Source organism: Lactuca saligna, chromosome 6 (genome assembly GCF_052625555.1).
Source record: "Lactuca saligna cultivar CGN05327 chromosome 6, ASM5262555v1, whole genome shotgun sequence".
Taxonomy (NCBI): domain Eukaryota; kingdom Viridiplantae; phylum Streptophyta; class Magnoliopsida; order Asterales; family Asteraceae; genus Lactuca; species Lactuca saligna.
The window spans coordinates 95,261,615-95,278,559 of record NC_136422.1 but is presented as its reverse complement, the minus strand read 5'-3'; the positions used below and the strand labels follow the sequence as shown (position 1 = coordinate 95,278,559).

General features: G+C 31.4%; 1 protein-coding gene and 1 long non-coding RNA gene across 2 annotated transcripts; both read right to left on the bottom strand.

Annotated features, from left to right (window-relative positions):
* Nucleotides 1-6,421: 6,421 nt before the first annotated feature.
* On the bottom strand, nt 6,422-7,498 carry LOC145002125 (uncharacterized). Its single transcript, XR_013661832.1, has 5 exons — nt 7,357-7,498; nt 7,206-7,268; nt 6,970-7,115; nt 6,817-6,863; nt 6,422-6,730 (listed from the first exon to the last, which is right to left on the bottom strand). It is a non-coding gene; the product is annotated as an uncharacterized LOC145002125 (long non-coding RNA).
* A 528-nt stretch (nt 7,499-8,026) lies between these two features.
* LOC145002794 (uncharacterized) lies at nt 8,027-10,486 on the bottom strand. The gene is made up of 2 exons (XM_078961990.1): nt 10,465-10,486; nt 8,027-8,624 (listed from the first exon to the last, which is right to left on the bottom strand). Exons 1-2 carry the CDS (start codon nt 10,484-10,486, stop codon nt 8,125-8,127), a joined length of 522 nt encoding a protein of 173 aa, XP_078818116.1. The 3' UTR covers nt 8,027-8,124.
* Between the last annotated feature and the right edge of the window lie 6,459 nt (nt 10,487-16,945).

The window sequence follows — 16,945 nt, the reverse complement described above, 5'->3', positions numbered from 1 at the left end:
AATCCATCAACATAAATCACAATTTCATACACACCATCACAAGGTAAAGCTTCAAATATAAAATAGCCATTTTTATAAACCAAAATCGATCAATTCATATCATTAAACTAATATTTAAAACCTTGTCTAAATCGTGCATGAAAAGAAATAATGTTTTGCATCATTTCTGAAAAATAGGAACAATTAACTAAATCTAATCTAACATCACTACTCAGCATAAGACTGTAAGTTCCAATCTTGGTAACAAGAGAAGATTGCATATTTTTCATTATCAGATATACCCTTCCATGCTCCACCACTTCGCTTTCTTTTAGTCCATGTAAATCAGAACAAATGTGAAAACCACATGCTTTATCAAGAACCCCAGAACGAGTAGGTTGTGAGTTATTAGTTTGAATAGTGTAAATACCTGCAAACGATGGCTTCAATTTGCGATCCTTTATATCCTGCAAGTACTTGGGTAAGCTTCATTTCCAATGGCCCTTATCATTTTATGAAAACAAATAGCCTCTTTAGGATCACTTACAGAAGAAATATAAGAATCGGGCTTCGTTTTTGGGCCATTTTTAGATGACCCAAATGAGCCTTTTGCTTCTAGTTTTGCTTAGGAACACCTTTCCTTTTCTTTCCTTTGTTTTTCCAATGGCAAGGACAGGAGCATTAGTAATGGTAGGAGTTTTCTTCATTCCTTATTCGGATGTTCGCAATATGTTGTGGAGTTGGGCTAATGTAGTTTCTTTATTGTTCAAATGATAAGCCAAAATAAATTCTTCATAACAAGGATGTAAGGAGTTAAGGACCATGTCAATAGCCAACTCATCATTGATATTCACATTGAGCCTTTCAAGGCGCTCCATATATCTTTGCATTCTTTGCACATGGTTTCATGCAGGCTCTCTTTCTTTCAATTTGCAAGCCAAAAGAGCTTTGACGACTTCATACTTTTCTTGACAAACTCTCTAGTGAAACTTTTCCACAAGATCCAAGTTCATTTCGTATGGCCAATAGTCCTCGTAGAACATTTGCAACTCAGGAATCATGGTGACAACCATGATGCAAGCAACCTTAGTCATGTCTTCATAGTGTTTCTTTCAGGAGTAGCAGTAACTTCATTGATATCGATAAGGTGTTTTTCAAAGACATACTCTTTGCCCTTGTATCGAAGAGCCATATTCATATTACATATCTAATCATTATAGTTGTTGTCATTCAATGTTACCTTGGACACGATCGAGAGGAGTGAAAAATGATGGGAAGATTTTTGAGGAGCGGAAGCATCACCAAAAGTAGACATCTATAGAGAAAAGAAAGTAGTTTTAGTTAGATGACAATAATCCATAATATTTTAACCCGTAATTAATATTTAAGGTTGGGATCCAAAATAGCAATTCAAAACTAAGAAGAGTGATGCAATAATCTTATCGCAAATTTAAGAAGGTATGTAAAAGCATTTCACAAAATTTGAACTATGAAACTCCTAGATCTTTTGAGATTCATTGAACCTTATCAATAGCATGTTTAATCTCATATTGTGCTCAAGACTGGGGTGACAAGGATCACAAACAATATATAAATAACCATACAAATATGTTTGGCACTCTCGATATCATTTATCATCTGTAATTAATGTGTCGGTTAACCACATGCACTCCATTAACAATGATAATTTTAGGATATGCCTATTACTACTCTTTATAGTCACTATTAATGTGTCGTTTAACCACACACACTCCACTAACTACATATAAAGCATAATGTGCAATTTTATAGATTGACATACTTTTCACATTTTTCCGAAAGTATCTAAGATTGGGTATTCCTTAAAATAGTTTAGTTACTTTATATCAGTATACTTATTAATGAAATTATGTCCTATCAAACTAGTTCGGCTAACGACCCTCCACCATACAAGAGACAGGTAGGTAAGAGTGGATACCAAATGACGGTCATTTTATAGTCCGTTTTCTTAAACTCTCCTTATAGCATGAATTTGTGAATGAGGTCTGCTATTGATTTAACTGACTTTGTCTTATACATATAAAATATATAAATTAATCTTTTCATTATACTTATAGTATAAGGTGTATTTTAAAACTTTTATAAAACACTAGGTTTCATTTTAAAATTTTGAAATTAATTATAAAATTAATATCACTTAAAATAAACCAATTATAATTTTAATCTTTTTCTTTTAATTAACCTAATAATTAAATGTAATTAAAACATAAGCATAATTCACAAATTCAAGATATAAAATATCTAATTACAAAGATAGTTATTCAATTTTACACAATTAAAAAACATTATCTAAAGTAATTTTCCTAAATAAATTCTGAATTAAGCAACAAAAATATCATTGATCAGAGGGTTCACCACATCGTGACAAAACGAAGAAAAGCACAGATCCAAAGATCACTACACGTGGCACAAGAAAACCATGACATTGTGCTACGACAGAATGACGATTATATCTTTCCTCGAAGTTGAGTTTTGTTCAGGTCCAGGTAAATTACATTCAATTATTAAATAACCATACACTCTAATACCACTGATGAGTTTTAAATGCAATAATGTGCATAAATGATTATACACTTGATGATACATGGAACCTATTAGGTCTAGTCATAACACTATTGAAGTAACATTCTATTGAACAACAATAACCCTATAACCCTAGCTAATTTCAAAATTCAAAGAAGATTACATACCTTTTAATTGTTATAGTAAACTATCAAACAATCCTTCTTGAAAAACTCTTGGAAGCTAGCACCAGAAATCTCATGTCTCTGATGTTTCACACCCAATCCCTAGCAATTAGGAAAACTTGAAGAGATAGGAAGAGAGAGATAGATTTCGGCTAGCTTTTAGCTAGAATGAATGGCCAAAATTGTAGCTTCATGGTCCTGGTAGGAAAGTCCTAGAAAACCCTTACTTGATTAAAATAATAATATCTTAAATCAGGTAATTATCTTAATTATCTCAAAGGCATATGCTACAAACCTAAGGAAGCCTCTAATTTTTAGCCTACCTAATATTATTCAAGAAACCCTCTCTTGTTCAACTATTGAACTATTACAACTTATGTCTATGCACTTTTAATTAATCCAATTAATCCCAAAATTAATTCTAATTAATTTTTGATTAATTCTTAATTAATAATAATGTTTCTAGTAAATATATAATTCTCATAATATATTAACAAAGTATTTATTGCTACTATTAATCATATAATAAATCAATAAATCTCTCTCTCTCTCTCTCTCTCTCTCTAAAACTTATCATATTTAATTAACAGGTTTGAAGGCAACTTAAAAGGACATTGTTAATAATTCAAGTATATACCAATTTAGTTATTGGTTTATACATCTAATCCAACATATGTATATATATATATATATATATATATATATATATATATATATATATATATATATACTACCGGTTTACCCGCACCAAACGACGGGTGTGAATATATTTTTCAGAAATAAATTTCTAGAGGCAATTAGTTCTTTTGCGGAAACAGATGGGTGTTTTAAGTTGTTGATAGTGTAGAGATCTTCAAAACATGAAGAGCTACTAATATGCGATAAAAGTAGGTAAAGGTAGACACTAATCGCTTCCCTCTTGTACCATAAAAATCAATCATATTGAGCTCGACACAAATGCTCAATATATCATATCGGAAGCTCCCAAATGACACTATGATGACAAATTAATTAAAGTTTTATGTTATTAATAAGGAAAAAGGAATCTAAAATGAACGTAAGTTGTTTTTTCTCTCATTCTAACCCTAATAGATGCATTATCAAGCTTATAATAAGGATAACAGGATCCATGATTACGGCTACATTTGACTTCTTTAAAACATTAGGTGCCAAATTTTTAAACTTACATTCATATACTAAATGATAGATATAGCAACTTATTTTCCTTTATTAGCAAGAAATTATAACACATTTTTATAAACCAAAGCAAGTTATTATTTCTTGCGATTAAAAAAATGTAATGCAATATATAGCAAATTACATTCATTTATTAGCAAGAAATAGCAGCTTACTATCGTTTTACAAATAACCATACACGATAGAGTCACATGCACACACAGTCACATACATATACAAACATGCAAACACTACATCTTGCATTGCAGTTGGTGTTACGTGATGTCAAATACAATGATGGCTTCAAACAGTTTTGTGTATTGCTATTATAAAACCAGTTGGTATAAACAACATTATGTATTAATATTATACAAAAATAATAACATTAGTTGTTGTATTCGGACCAAATGTTTTGGTAGCAACGATAAGAAAGGAGGAATGTTCTTCATTAGTTTTTTTCATTCCTTTTTAGTTTTCATAAATTTTTCTATTTAAAGTTTCTAATTCATTTTAAGACTTTAAATCATCATGGCAATTAGTTTTCAAGGGATTGGTTTTATTTCGATAAATAATTTTATTTTTGCGATTAAGTAAGATGTTAATTAGTTAAAAGTGTTAAAGGAAATCATTAAGACTTCTCATTCATACCTAGATAACATGATTTTCTCTTAATGCCTTTAACCCACTGTTTTATGAGTATTATAAGTACCCTTGTTGATTGGTTTAATAAGAGGTAAAATGTTTTGATTTTGTTGATTTGGCTTTTTAACAAAAAAGCAAGCCTACTCTAAAATCAAATAAGCTTATTCTAGATAGTGGACAAAAGCTTCGAAAGTTGCAGCTTGTGGAAAAAAGTCAAAACCTAACTAAAAGAACATAAAAGTGACCCAAAAACATAACTATTTTGAAAAACAATCAGACCATTACGAAAATAAATAAGTTTTTTTGAAAATAAAATAAATAAATCTAAAACAACCAATCAAAACATATTAAAATTTCGGTTTGAAGGTTTTATCGTACATTTTTTTCCCGGATTTTTAGTGTTTAAATATTTCACTGGTTTATGTGTATGATTGATGTGTATTATTGATGATTAAAAGACATATCATAGGCAGTTCATTCATATATTGATTCTAAATTAGTTTATAGGATAAATCGATCAAACTTATGCATAAAACATAATGTTGTTGACATTTTTAGTCTAGTGTGGGGTTTTTAAGTACTTAATTAGAAAAGACCAACCCAAACATATAAATTTTAATGTCAAAACTTACATGATAAAAAAACTTTTGTTGTAAATATAGTTTATGCTGTGTAGGATTAAATGCGAATATATTTTGTCCAAAAACCTACTTTACTGTATACATTAACAAAAACATGCTATTGCATGATAATTTGTTTAACTGATATGTTTTAATCATAGACAAAATTTTTAAAGTATTTTTCTTAATGATAAAAAAAAAGAATAAAATCATTGATCAAAGTTAAAATTACAAATATTTGAATAAAAAAAAGTTCCACTACTGTAAGAAAAAAAAAAACAAGAAACAAAAATCACTATTTTAAATTGTTCATCTTCCTGCCGCATGAGAAGTTAAAATTTTGAGGGAGAGTTATCAAAATGTCTATCACTCAAACCCATCAGATAAAAAAGGAAACAAAAGGGAAAGCATAGTACAATAATAAAATAAATGTGACAAAGGACGAATCTTATGCTAAGATCAGGAACTTTGAAATTAGATATATAGTGAGATGACACCATGGCTGCAACGTCATTTGCATTGCCCCTGCCAAGATAAAAACAAGTTCACACATCACTGATAGAATAAAGAGGATTAGCCTTTGAGATAGAGAGAATATTGCAGCATCAGGAACATAGAAACAATCAGTGGGCCTCAGAGCATCTGTACATACTTGTTGAATGTTGTATGTTATAAGAAACAAAAACATGAAAGTTGAATGTTGGATGTCCTGATTAAGAACATACCCAATATAAATGAATTTCTTTTGTCTTTCATACTTATTCCTCCTACCTTCTTTTGTAACTGTAATTAAATAAGAAATTCCATCACTTATATAATATTATAGTCATTAGTTTCCTAGATTATCCAGCCCCACGTTACAAGACACATCCTAGTAACAATTCTCCTTGTAAACACTACATTTAAACACAAAAAATGTCAAATGACTAAATTTACCCAACATTTGTTCCTAAATTATAGTTCTTTTATCTACTTTGTAGATCTACTTTTAAATAAAACAATATTCTTCCATATGTAGATATATAAATATGCTAATATTTATAGTCAAGTGTCATTAGGATACATGGTGAGGCAAAAGTTGAGAAGTGTCAACAACAAACATACAGGGCATGGACATGAACTATTATTAGTCTTATTGTTGACTTTAATGTCATCATCATCTCTATGAAACCCTAGGCCCTAACAAAACAAATTAAAAACACACAAAATCATATAAATTAGAAACAAAGAATGGTGTAAATTTTTTACAAAAAGGTAGAAATAAACCAACAAAAATCATGTATAAGTACAAAGAATCAGCTTGGAGTAATGTAAAAGATAAACCCTATAACAGATCTAGAGGACGAAGCTATGAAGTCTGTGTACCTTCCTGATCTATGATAGAAGATATGAAAGTCCATATCTCCATAAAATCCACTTCTATACATTACTAAATAAAAAGGCGACCTTCCACATAAAACAATACAAGGAAAAAGAGAGTAATATACACATATTTCTTTAAGTGGGCCAGTAAAAATAGAAATTTGAAGCAACCTTATAACCCCTGTGCAACCTCCCCATATTTGCTTCAATCTTGGCATATTGATCCTAACATAAAACAATACAAGGAATCAGTAAATGAAAGAAGTTAAGAAAAGAATATAATCATGCGACATGTTTTGAAGCATACTTACCTAAAGCATCAGAAAATTTCGAGTTTGAACTATTTTCCCATTTGCTACTACAAAGGCAAAAGAATTTTAAATAGATAAATGTTAAATATTAATAAACAGATTTCTTGGAATAAGCGATGTTAAGTGAGTATGAGAGAAAGAGAGTAAGAGTACCAAAGGCATTTGATCTATGTTTGCATCTTCTTCATGTTCAACAATCCAATTTGCACTAGTCTGGCTCATTCATCTTCTAAATTAGAAGTTGCAATCCATTCAATGGAGGGTTTCAACAAAAATGCAATGCATGCATGGAGAAGGGCCTGCACTTGATTTCAAGTTCAAGTTCAAGTCTAGTAACACGAAAACAAACATATTGTAATGTTATTGCAAAACTATAACTCTAACTGTACCTTAACAACACACAAATAGGAGTTTGTTAGGGCAACATATTTCCCAACCATTGCAATCTTCACCTGCAGTTGCACACCAACACGAAAAGGGACAGGGTATTAAGTAACTGAAATGCAGTAGTAAGTAGTAAAGGAAAAAAATGATACTAACAGAATTGGTAAGGTTGTCAAAAGTTTCTGCCCTGTTAGTCCACTCTTGTAAATTTGGAGGTCTTGCTACACTGAAGCAGAGAGAGAGAGAGAGAGAGAGAGAGAGAGAGAATAAATATTATCACATTCCTTCTACACATACTACTGACAATAAATATGTGTGTAGTGCTAGCTGTTTCAGGATTACGTCATGAGCATTTTGGTTTTGGAAAAATTTAGAGATGATGAGAAATATATCTATCTCAATTATCAAAGGAATACAAACATCCACGCACCTGAAGTAAAAGAGGAACATGACAAATGTTTGGAACATCATGTATATTAAGAATGTTGGCAGCCTGTTTGTTGACAAAATCAATCAGTCAATCAGAAATAACAACACAAAGCCAAGGACAACCTATTATCCAGAAACTTCCAGGTACATGAGAAAATTGTGAGAGTTTATGCTTTGTGTTTTCCAACAATGGCTGCAAGGTAAACCAATACTTTGATTGCTTAAGTCTTAACTCTTAACCACAACACACCCATTCATAAATCATACCTGTACGAACTACATGCTAAAAAGTGAGGGGTCAGGCCTAAAGCTCGCGATTCCCGAACACTGTGATGTGTCGGCTTAGTTTTCTGAAGAAAAAAACAGTCAGAGTGATTCAGTAGATAATTTAGAAAAAGAAAAATGTATTTCTCCAAAAGTAGAATAAACTGTTTGTTAAATGTTAGTCAAGAAATTTCCATAAAATAATTTAGAAAAAAGAAAGAGCACATGGATTCAGTAGAAGCTCCAGAGACGAAGTTCACAAGCTTCTTCATCGGAGGGATCAAACAAAGACTTGTTGTTCATCACATCAATGTACCTTGGGGAATCAAATACATTGCACCATGGTGCAACCATCGATATCAAGGTGCCATCAAGTGGATCGTTTTCAAAAGACAATCTGTGGCTTTTCTCATTAGATGAAGTTATTGATTGAGATGGTGAAACCGGTGATAATGGTGATGAATAAGATGGAGATGGTGGTGGAGATAGAGACGGACCGGTACTGGTGGCAGTCGCCGCTAGATTTGCAGTTGGGCCCTTAACGCATAAAAGGGTTGCATCATAGGCTCTTATTGCTGCTTCAGAAGTTGAGTAAGATCCTAACCATATTCTTGATTTCTGATTTGGTGCTCTTATCTCAGAAACCCATGAACCCCAACTCCTCATTCGCACTCCTTTGTATCTACCTCTTGTAATCAATGATGATGGTGACAGTAGAGAAGTAACATAAACTGACTCTTAATAGCTAGAAGAGTTAGGGCTTTTTCTTGTTTATGGTGTGCGATGTCTGGTGGCGATGGAGGGGACACTCTAGGGTTAGGGCTTGCAATTAGGGTGGAGATAGCGACGACTATAGGAGGGTGGTGTTAATGGAAGCCTATCGGAGATTGAAGAAAGTGAGGAGGTAGACGAAATAGATTTGGAAGAAGCTTTTGGAAGAAACGATGGTTGGAAGAAACGATGGCTGATAATGTTTAGAGGGTATTAGGGTTTTCCACGAGAAGCTTTGATAGTACGTTACAATGATACGTGTGTGTATACGTATACATTATAAGCTTAATAGATTGTACATGGTGCTATAAAATGTATATCTCTTAATTTTCAAGACATGGGCAATATGTATAATAATATAGTTAAGATATATATAAACCAAAGATCACAAACTATGCTTATGGTGTTAATTTTATCCCAAAAATAGTCCTTATGGAACATTTTTTGCGTAAATGGTCCCTGTAGAGCAAACTTTGCACACAAATTGTCCTTGTGACTAACTTTGTTACCAGATTCTGTTATGTGTTTTTGAAATGAAGAAAATATCTTTTTTTTTTCTTTGATAAACATAAAATTAAAAAAACTGGCCACCCACCCCCATCCAACTGGTACTTCCCATATATATATATATATATATATATATATATATATATATATATATATATATATATATATATATATATATATATATATAAGGTTAGGTTCATGTGAGATGGCCTAATTTTGTAAGACCGTGAGACGCATTTTTTTTTTATTTTTTTTTAGTTAATTCAAGTTCCGAAAATCATATTTAAAAAATGAATTTTTGGATTTTACCATTTGTTTTGCATATTAAAATTATTTTTTATAATATGTACAGTGTAATATTCTATTAAAATCTTTCACCTATTTTTCAAAAAACATGGGATTTTTTTATTTACTTATTTTTATTTTTTTTAGTTAATTCAAATTCCGAAAATAATATTTTAAAAAAGAATTTTTAAATTTTTCCATTTATTTTGCATTTTAAAATTATCTTTTAAAATATGTCAGTGTAATATTCTATTAGAATATTTCACGTATTTTTCAAAAAAAAAAAACGACATTTTTTTTATTTATTTGTAGTTGTTTTTTTTATTTTTTTTTAGTTAATTCATGTTCCGAAAATAATATTTTTTTTTATTTATTAAAATCTTACACCTATTTTTCAAAAAACATGGGATTTTTTTATTTACTTATTTTTATTTTTTTTAATTAATTCAAATTCCGAAAATAATATTTTAAAAAAGAATTTTTAGATTTTTCCATGTATTTTGCATTTTAAAATTATCTTTTAAAATATGTCAGTGTAATATTCTATTAGAATATTTCACGTATTTTTCAAAAAAAAAAACGACATTTTTATTTATTTATTTGTATTTGTTTTTTTTATTTTTTTTAGTTAATTCATGTTCCGAAAATAATATTTAAAAAAGAATTTTTTTTGATTTTTCCATTTATTTTACATTTTAAATTTATTTTTAGATTTGATTTCAGGGTCTCACAAAATTAAAATAGTCTTAAATGAACCTAAACGTGTATATATATATATATATATATATATATATATATATATATATATATATATATATATATATATATATATATATATATATATATATATATATATAGGAGATAGGGAATATACATTACAGCCCCACCTAAGCTTAAGTACTAAACCTCTAAAATATGTCGTTTTATCATGCTAAATATACCTGGTTTGGTTCCACTTGGTAAATATATCAACCTCCATAACATTTCTTTCTTAAATTATCGTTTTACCATCTTTGTTTTCTTTCTTCATTTATCGTTTCTCAAGTGAACATTACTAAACCCTAAACCCTAAATTTAAACCCAAAACCCTAAACTAAAACCGTAAACCTAAAATCTAAACCCTAAACCCTAACCCTAAGACCCTAAACCCTAAACCCTAAAGCTAAACCTAAACCTAAACCTTAAACGTAAACCCTAAACCCTAAACCTTACTGTGTCGATCATGAATTTACATCTAGAAATATTAATCGTGAATCCATTAATCGTAATCTTTATATAGTAAAACAATTTATTTTCAAGAGATCTAGTACCTAAGCTTACGTGGGGCTGTAATATATTCCCTTTTCCCATATATATATATATATATATATATATATATATATATATATATATATATATATATATATATATGTATGTATGGTTTGATTAATGTCTAAGTCCATAACTATATTTGGAATGTACTTGACCCGACCCGGCATGGTTCATTTGGGTTTCACCAACACAATTTATATGGATAGTCTTTTGAGAATAGTATATTTATGGTTAATATTAATATATTATAAGTCCTAATATATTAATATGAAATCATATTATTTAATTAGTATTGATCAAGAATTAATTTAGAATTAATTAAGTGATAAAAATGAACTAATTAAATATGGACTCTTATATATATGGAATGGGCCAGGTTCATTTAGGTTGGGATAAGCTCTCATGGATAGTCCATGGAGTGTTTAACCCATGGATCATATGAAATAAAAAGTCATGGGTTTAACCCTAGTCTCCATACTATATAAAGATGTCATTGGTTGGTGAAATTGCACTAGTGTGGGAACACTATGAAGGGCTAGCCGATTTCACTAATGAGAACCAAGTATCCATATTCTTAAAGTCTTCCAAGGTGTTTTGGAGATTTATGATTCCACTTGAGGCTTCCAAACTATTGGGGCTAAGCTCTTAAAGCTTGAAGACATCAAGCTACATCAAAAGGTATGTCATCTAACTAGTACTTTGTAGTATGAGATCTTCATAATATGCTAGCTAGGATTAAAGCCTTGGACAGTTCTTATTTGCATGTATAATAGAGAAAACATAGATCCAAGGTTCATAGGGTTGCATGTACACCATAGGAGTGTTAGAATGCTCAAAACCCAACAGTGGTATCAGAGCCTAGGCTTGTTTTCTTGTTATACTTGCAAAACTGCTTAAAAATCGAAGTTGTTTGCTGTCTGATCATCAGACTCGGCGAGTCCATCAGGAGACTCGGCGAGTCCATGCATAAAAGTTATCAAATCGATCCAACTCGCCGAGTTGGTTCATGCACTCGACGAGTTGGACCCCATACAGCATAAGTTCGACTTTTTTGGCTAGAATTGGACTAGGAACATTACCCTAAGATGTTTTTGGACTTATAAACTTGTTTTTGATGTGGTAATGTTCATGCTAATCCAATTTCAAAGATAATTGTCAATAGATTCATGTTTTCTATTAGTTTAAAGTTTAGACTAATTACATGAAAAAGTTTGATTTGAATTATCTTGTTCTTATGAGTTGCTTAGATTAATAGAAAAGTTAATTGAAATAGTTGTTTTCAATCCATTTTAATCTAAGAGTTGAGTATAAAATGTGTTTGTGTAACTTGTCCTTAAGTTACATGAAGAGTCACATTAAAGACTCATAAAACTCATAAAAGTTGGTAATGGTTACAAAAAATGAAGAGTCTTGTCATCATTAATTGTATTTATGACTCCATAACTTGTCCACAAGTTATGGAGGTTCAAGAGTCACTTCATTAAAGAAGAAAGTGTGTAACCTTAATAATTCCATAAGTTATAAAATAAAGAAAAGTTAGATTTTTTATTAAGTTTAAAGTCTTCCATAACTTGTCTTCAAGTTATAGAACTTGAAGAGTTTTTGGATTAAAACTACTTTAATCACATAAGTTATGGAATTAATTAGTTTTGAATAATTTCAAAACTTGCCCTCAAGTTTTGGAATTTGAAAAAGTGTTCTCTTATGAATACTTTAATTCCAAGTTAGCCCTTAGAATTTTTAAAGTTAAAATTCAACCATTTTACTTTATAATATTATAAGTTAATAATATATATATATATATATATATATATATATATATATGTATAAGAGTAAAGTCAGTCTTACAATTAGTATTCACGAAGTCGATCTATAAGGGGGGGGGGGGGGGGGGGGGTATAAGGTTACTGCCTATAAAATGGCAGTTTAATGGGTGTCCTCTCTCACCCACCGCTTCCTTGACCGGTGGAGGGTCGTTAGCCGAACGGGTTTGACATGACTATAATTCTCCCTTCATTAAAAGTATTAATGATAAATACTAAGTAACTAAACTCTTAACAATACCCAATCTTAGTTACTTAGGAAAATGTGAATAAGGTGCTAATCCATGAAATTACACTTTGCACTTTGTTTAAGTCGGTTAGTGGAGCGTGTGTGGTTAACCGACACACTAACTCATATTTAACAAGGTAGGCAAAGGGTAACTAAATGTTTATCATAGTATCGATGAAGCGTGTGTGGTTAACCGGCACATCGATTGAGGGGTAAATACTTAAGGGTACCAAGTAATTTGCATGGTTACTTCACACCTTGTTTTGTGATCCTCGGCATTCCAGTCACAAAACCTGAAGGGCACACTCGAGATTGAAACATGCCATTGAACAGTTCAATGAATCTCAAAATATCTAGGAGTTTCAAATCCAATTAAAACCTAATCATACATTTCGTTTATCTTGGTGGAAATTGGTGAATCATCATTCACCTACCTTCAAATATTTTATAGCTTGGATTACGACATCCCTCTTCTAAGTTATAAAATAGTTTGTTGGGTATTAACGACTTAAGATCAACTATCTTGAATATCTCCCAAAAGATGTCTATTCTAGACATTTATGATCTTCCCAAATCTCTTGAAACAAGCTTTCCTAAATGAATATGATGTCCTTTGGAAATCATACTTCTTTAAGGTCCTCTAATTATTCTCCCTAACCCACAAGTTCAAGGTCACTCAGGCCATATTGGCAAGGCAAGGTCTAGGTGTGATCATATCTTGTTGATGTAGTCACATATTGATAAGCCGGGAGAGTTAGGTGTCAAAGTCTTGAGAAAGTTGGTGGTTCGACTACTTTCTTTGGTAACATAGTGAGTTCTTTTGGAACACCTATGAAACAGACTATGACAAGACCCTCAATGATCTTATCTATTTGCTATGATCAACTTCCTAAAACTTTATGGACATTGACAATGATGACATTAGATATCTAGTAAAGCTCTGTCTTCCCAGTGGAAAGGGATCGGCCATAGTCAACTCGGTTGACCAAATGGTAAAGATAAAGGCTAAGTCTGAGATAGTCTCGTGTACCATTATCAAAGAGTCTATATGTTTATATTGCCAAAGTAAGGGTCATTAGTTGCGAAGCTTCCAAACTTACCTAAGGATGTTAAAGTCAATAAGTTTGACTCTACTTTAGGTAAAGTCCTATATCTAACTCTGCTAAGTTTCTATTCTAAGATTCTTGATATATGATGTGACTGGGTCACATGCTGATGTTTTAAGAATCAAAGAAAAGTGAAGAAACTTAATGAAAGAATATGTTGAATCTGATCGCATAGATGGATTTCTATCGCATAGTTTGAAGATTGGATTATTGAGCTACTTCTTAGGAGTTATGAGATATTGCTTAGGAATAGATAACAACAAGTTTTCATATGGATTGTAAGGATAAGTTTTTCCGCAAAGTTTAAAATAAATGAAAATTTTTTGATTTTATTTATTTTAAAATATCCTTACAATGGCATTTGAGGAAAAATTGTTGCTTATAAAGATTCCATTAAGAGCAAGAATGGAAATATGAAATGGATTCTTTCATTTGTGGTAATGTCTAACTTTAACAAATAAGGAAAGATTCTCATCACCCAAGTTACAATTGGACCGGAACTTGGAATCATGCAAGTTGTATAGCATGATGAATGAGAACTTTCAAGTATTGGAAAATTAAGACTAACTACTTGTTCACATGGATGTGTGAGTCAAGTAACGGACTAAGGGATCGAGTACACATTCTTGTGCACTGATTAAGTCCACCACAAAAGATTGATAAGATTATTCGTCATAGTTTACTAAAGCTCAGTAAATATGGTTATACTTACAAGCTTAAATGTAACTCTGAGACATTAGAAAAGGTTCCAATGTAAGGCAGAGCGAATAAGAAGAATCAACTTAGGCAGAAAGATAAAAGTTTCTCAAATCTGAAAAGATGGGAGAGTACTTTAGTATCAGTTTTGTGATCATCTTAATGATTAAGAAACCATAGAACAATTATTTCTCTAAGGGAATCTTAGTGCATTCTTATGACTAAGAAGAGGAATCTTGAATTGTTGAAATGGTTAAGTCAAGAAGATAAGTCATACTTCATTCCAATATAAGTCTTAGAGTCATACTCCAAGATTGTAATTTGAGTGACATGTCTTAAAGAAGGTTTAAAACACTTGTCAAATGTAAGAGTAAAAGTTTCCTACTCTTGTACATTTGAAATGGGTAATTTGTGATGTTTTGGATAAAACAAAGACCAACTAAGGCCAATTGTGTGAAGTGTTTGTCTTGAATAGAATCCGCACTATCTCTTGGATGTTTGAAAAGGGAGTCTTATAGGTCAAGAGGACAGTGGGAGTCTTAAAGGTCTTGAAAGTTTCGAGAACTAATCAAGAATAAAACCTGAAGTTCTTCACTAGCACACGACTTGAGATTTATAACCTATCATGTTGACATATTCTGTGCCCATTCCAGTTAAAGTTGGCTTTACATATGAGTTCTTAGAGTTCTCAATTGGTTGCGCAACAACTTGGAAGAAATGGCAGGCCCTTGAGCTGCCAGGTGGCAAGAAATCAAGATTGAGTTCAGTCCATATGAGTTTGGATTTGTCATTATCCTTGTCTTGTGACTATGGTTTTGACAATTCACATGGATACGAACACTTACACAAGTAAATCTAAGTGTCATAAGGTTTCTCTCCGATTCATGAAAATGATGGTGAGGAAACTCTTCCACTAAGTAGATTTTAGCTAGATACCAATCGTAATATTTGCATTCTCAAAGTCATTAGTGGAGCGTGTGTGGTTTACCGGCAAACTAACCTGGACTTGTGAGAAGTGGCAAAGGTCTAAACAATCGAGACTATGATTACGGCATTCCTTGTTCATAGTTCTTAAAATTGATCAGACACACAAGTGTGCTATCTAAGGAAAGGTGTATGGTTTTGATAAAGTTTTATCAAAGCAATCTAGTATCAGAAATCTGAAATATGGTAAGAAAGTCAATAAAGTATTGATTTCTAGAAGTCCAGTTGATTTCTGGGTACATGTCAAAGCTAGTGGGAGCATAAGTGTTATGCTATTAATCATCATGTTAGTGGGAGCATGATAATTATGATAAAGGTTGCAAGTTAGCAATGTTAATTATAGAAAAACAAAAGGTCTCAATTTGGAAAAAGTTGTTTTGCTATAGTTAAGGGAGACGATATTATACTTCATCTCAAATCTAAAAGCATAGATTGAGGTTTTAATCGTATTTAGTCAAGAATATATATATGAATTTCAAGTTGGAATGGCTCAACATAAGGAAATTCTGTATATGGGTCCATTATTTGCGTTCTAAAATTCGATTATGATTACGACATCCCTTTTCATAATCTGAATTATGAGAACTTGCCAAATTTAAATGGAAATATTATAGCAAAAGACTGGTTTAGTCTTTATGTGAGACATCATGAATCGTGTCCTATATGCTTTGGATATAGGATCAATTACATGTCCTATATTCATCCTTTCTAAACATTTCCTGTCACACCCCCGAACCAGACGGCGGAAACATCCGAGGGCTATTGTGACTCAATTGAATACCATCACATTGCATATACATGAAACATAACATTATACATCACCAACATTTGGAATGATACAATTGGTAGCGTTTACATCCATTACATTGTTCCCAAAACGTGACATTCTAAAAAATAACTGTTTGCTACTAAATTAAACCACAGCAAAACGTCATAGAGTACAATTCATCCTCCACTTTATCTGTTACCTGAGAATAGAAGTATTTTGAAAAACGTCAACATATGAAATGTTGGTGAGTTCATAAGTAATGTTTGAAATCCAATGTTTGTAATGTTTTGAGAAACACCAGAAAATCCGATATTTTATGAGAATAGTAAAGTCAAAAATGTGTGAAGATCCATAGGTATGCTTGTTTGTTTCTATACTTGTAAAATTTGTTCATTTAAAATTTGTGTGTATTCCGAATCCGTATGTATTGAAATACCCTAGGAAAACCCGATGTTTTCCTAATTCGTACATGGAAACAATTGCAACGTGTGAAGTTGTCGGTACCAGGCGACGTTGGATTATTGTTGAGCATGATTATTTGCTACAAACACACGTTACACAAACGACTAGT

Bases quoted from the DNA above. Each gene is read 5' to 3' on its own strand.
- LOC145002794 (XM_078961990.1), bottom strand. From the start codon at position 10,486: ATGAAGAAAGAAAACAAAGATG. The intron at 8,625-10,464 runs GTAAAACGATAA...ATTAAGAGTCAG, and splicing joins GAAGAAAGAAAACAAAGATG to TTTATGTTACTTCTCTACTG.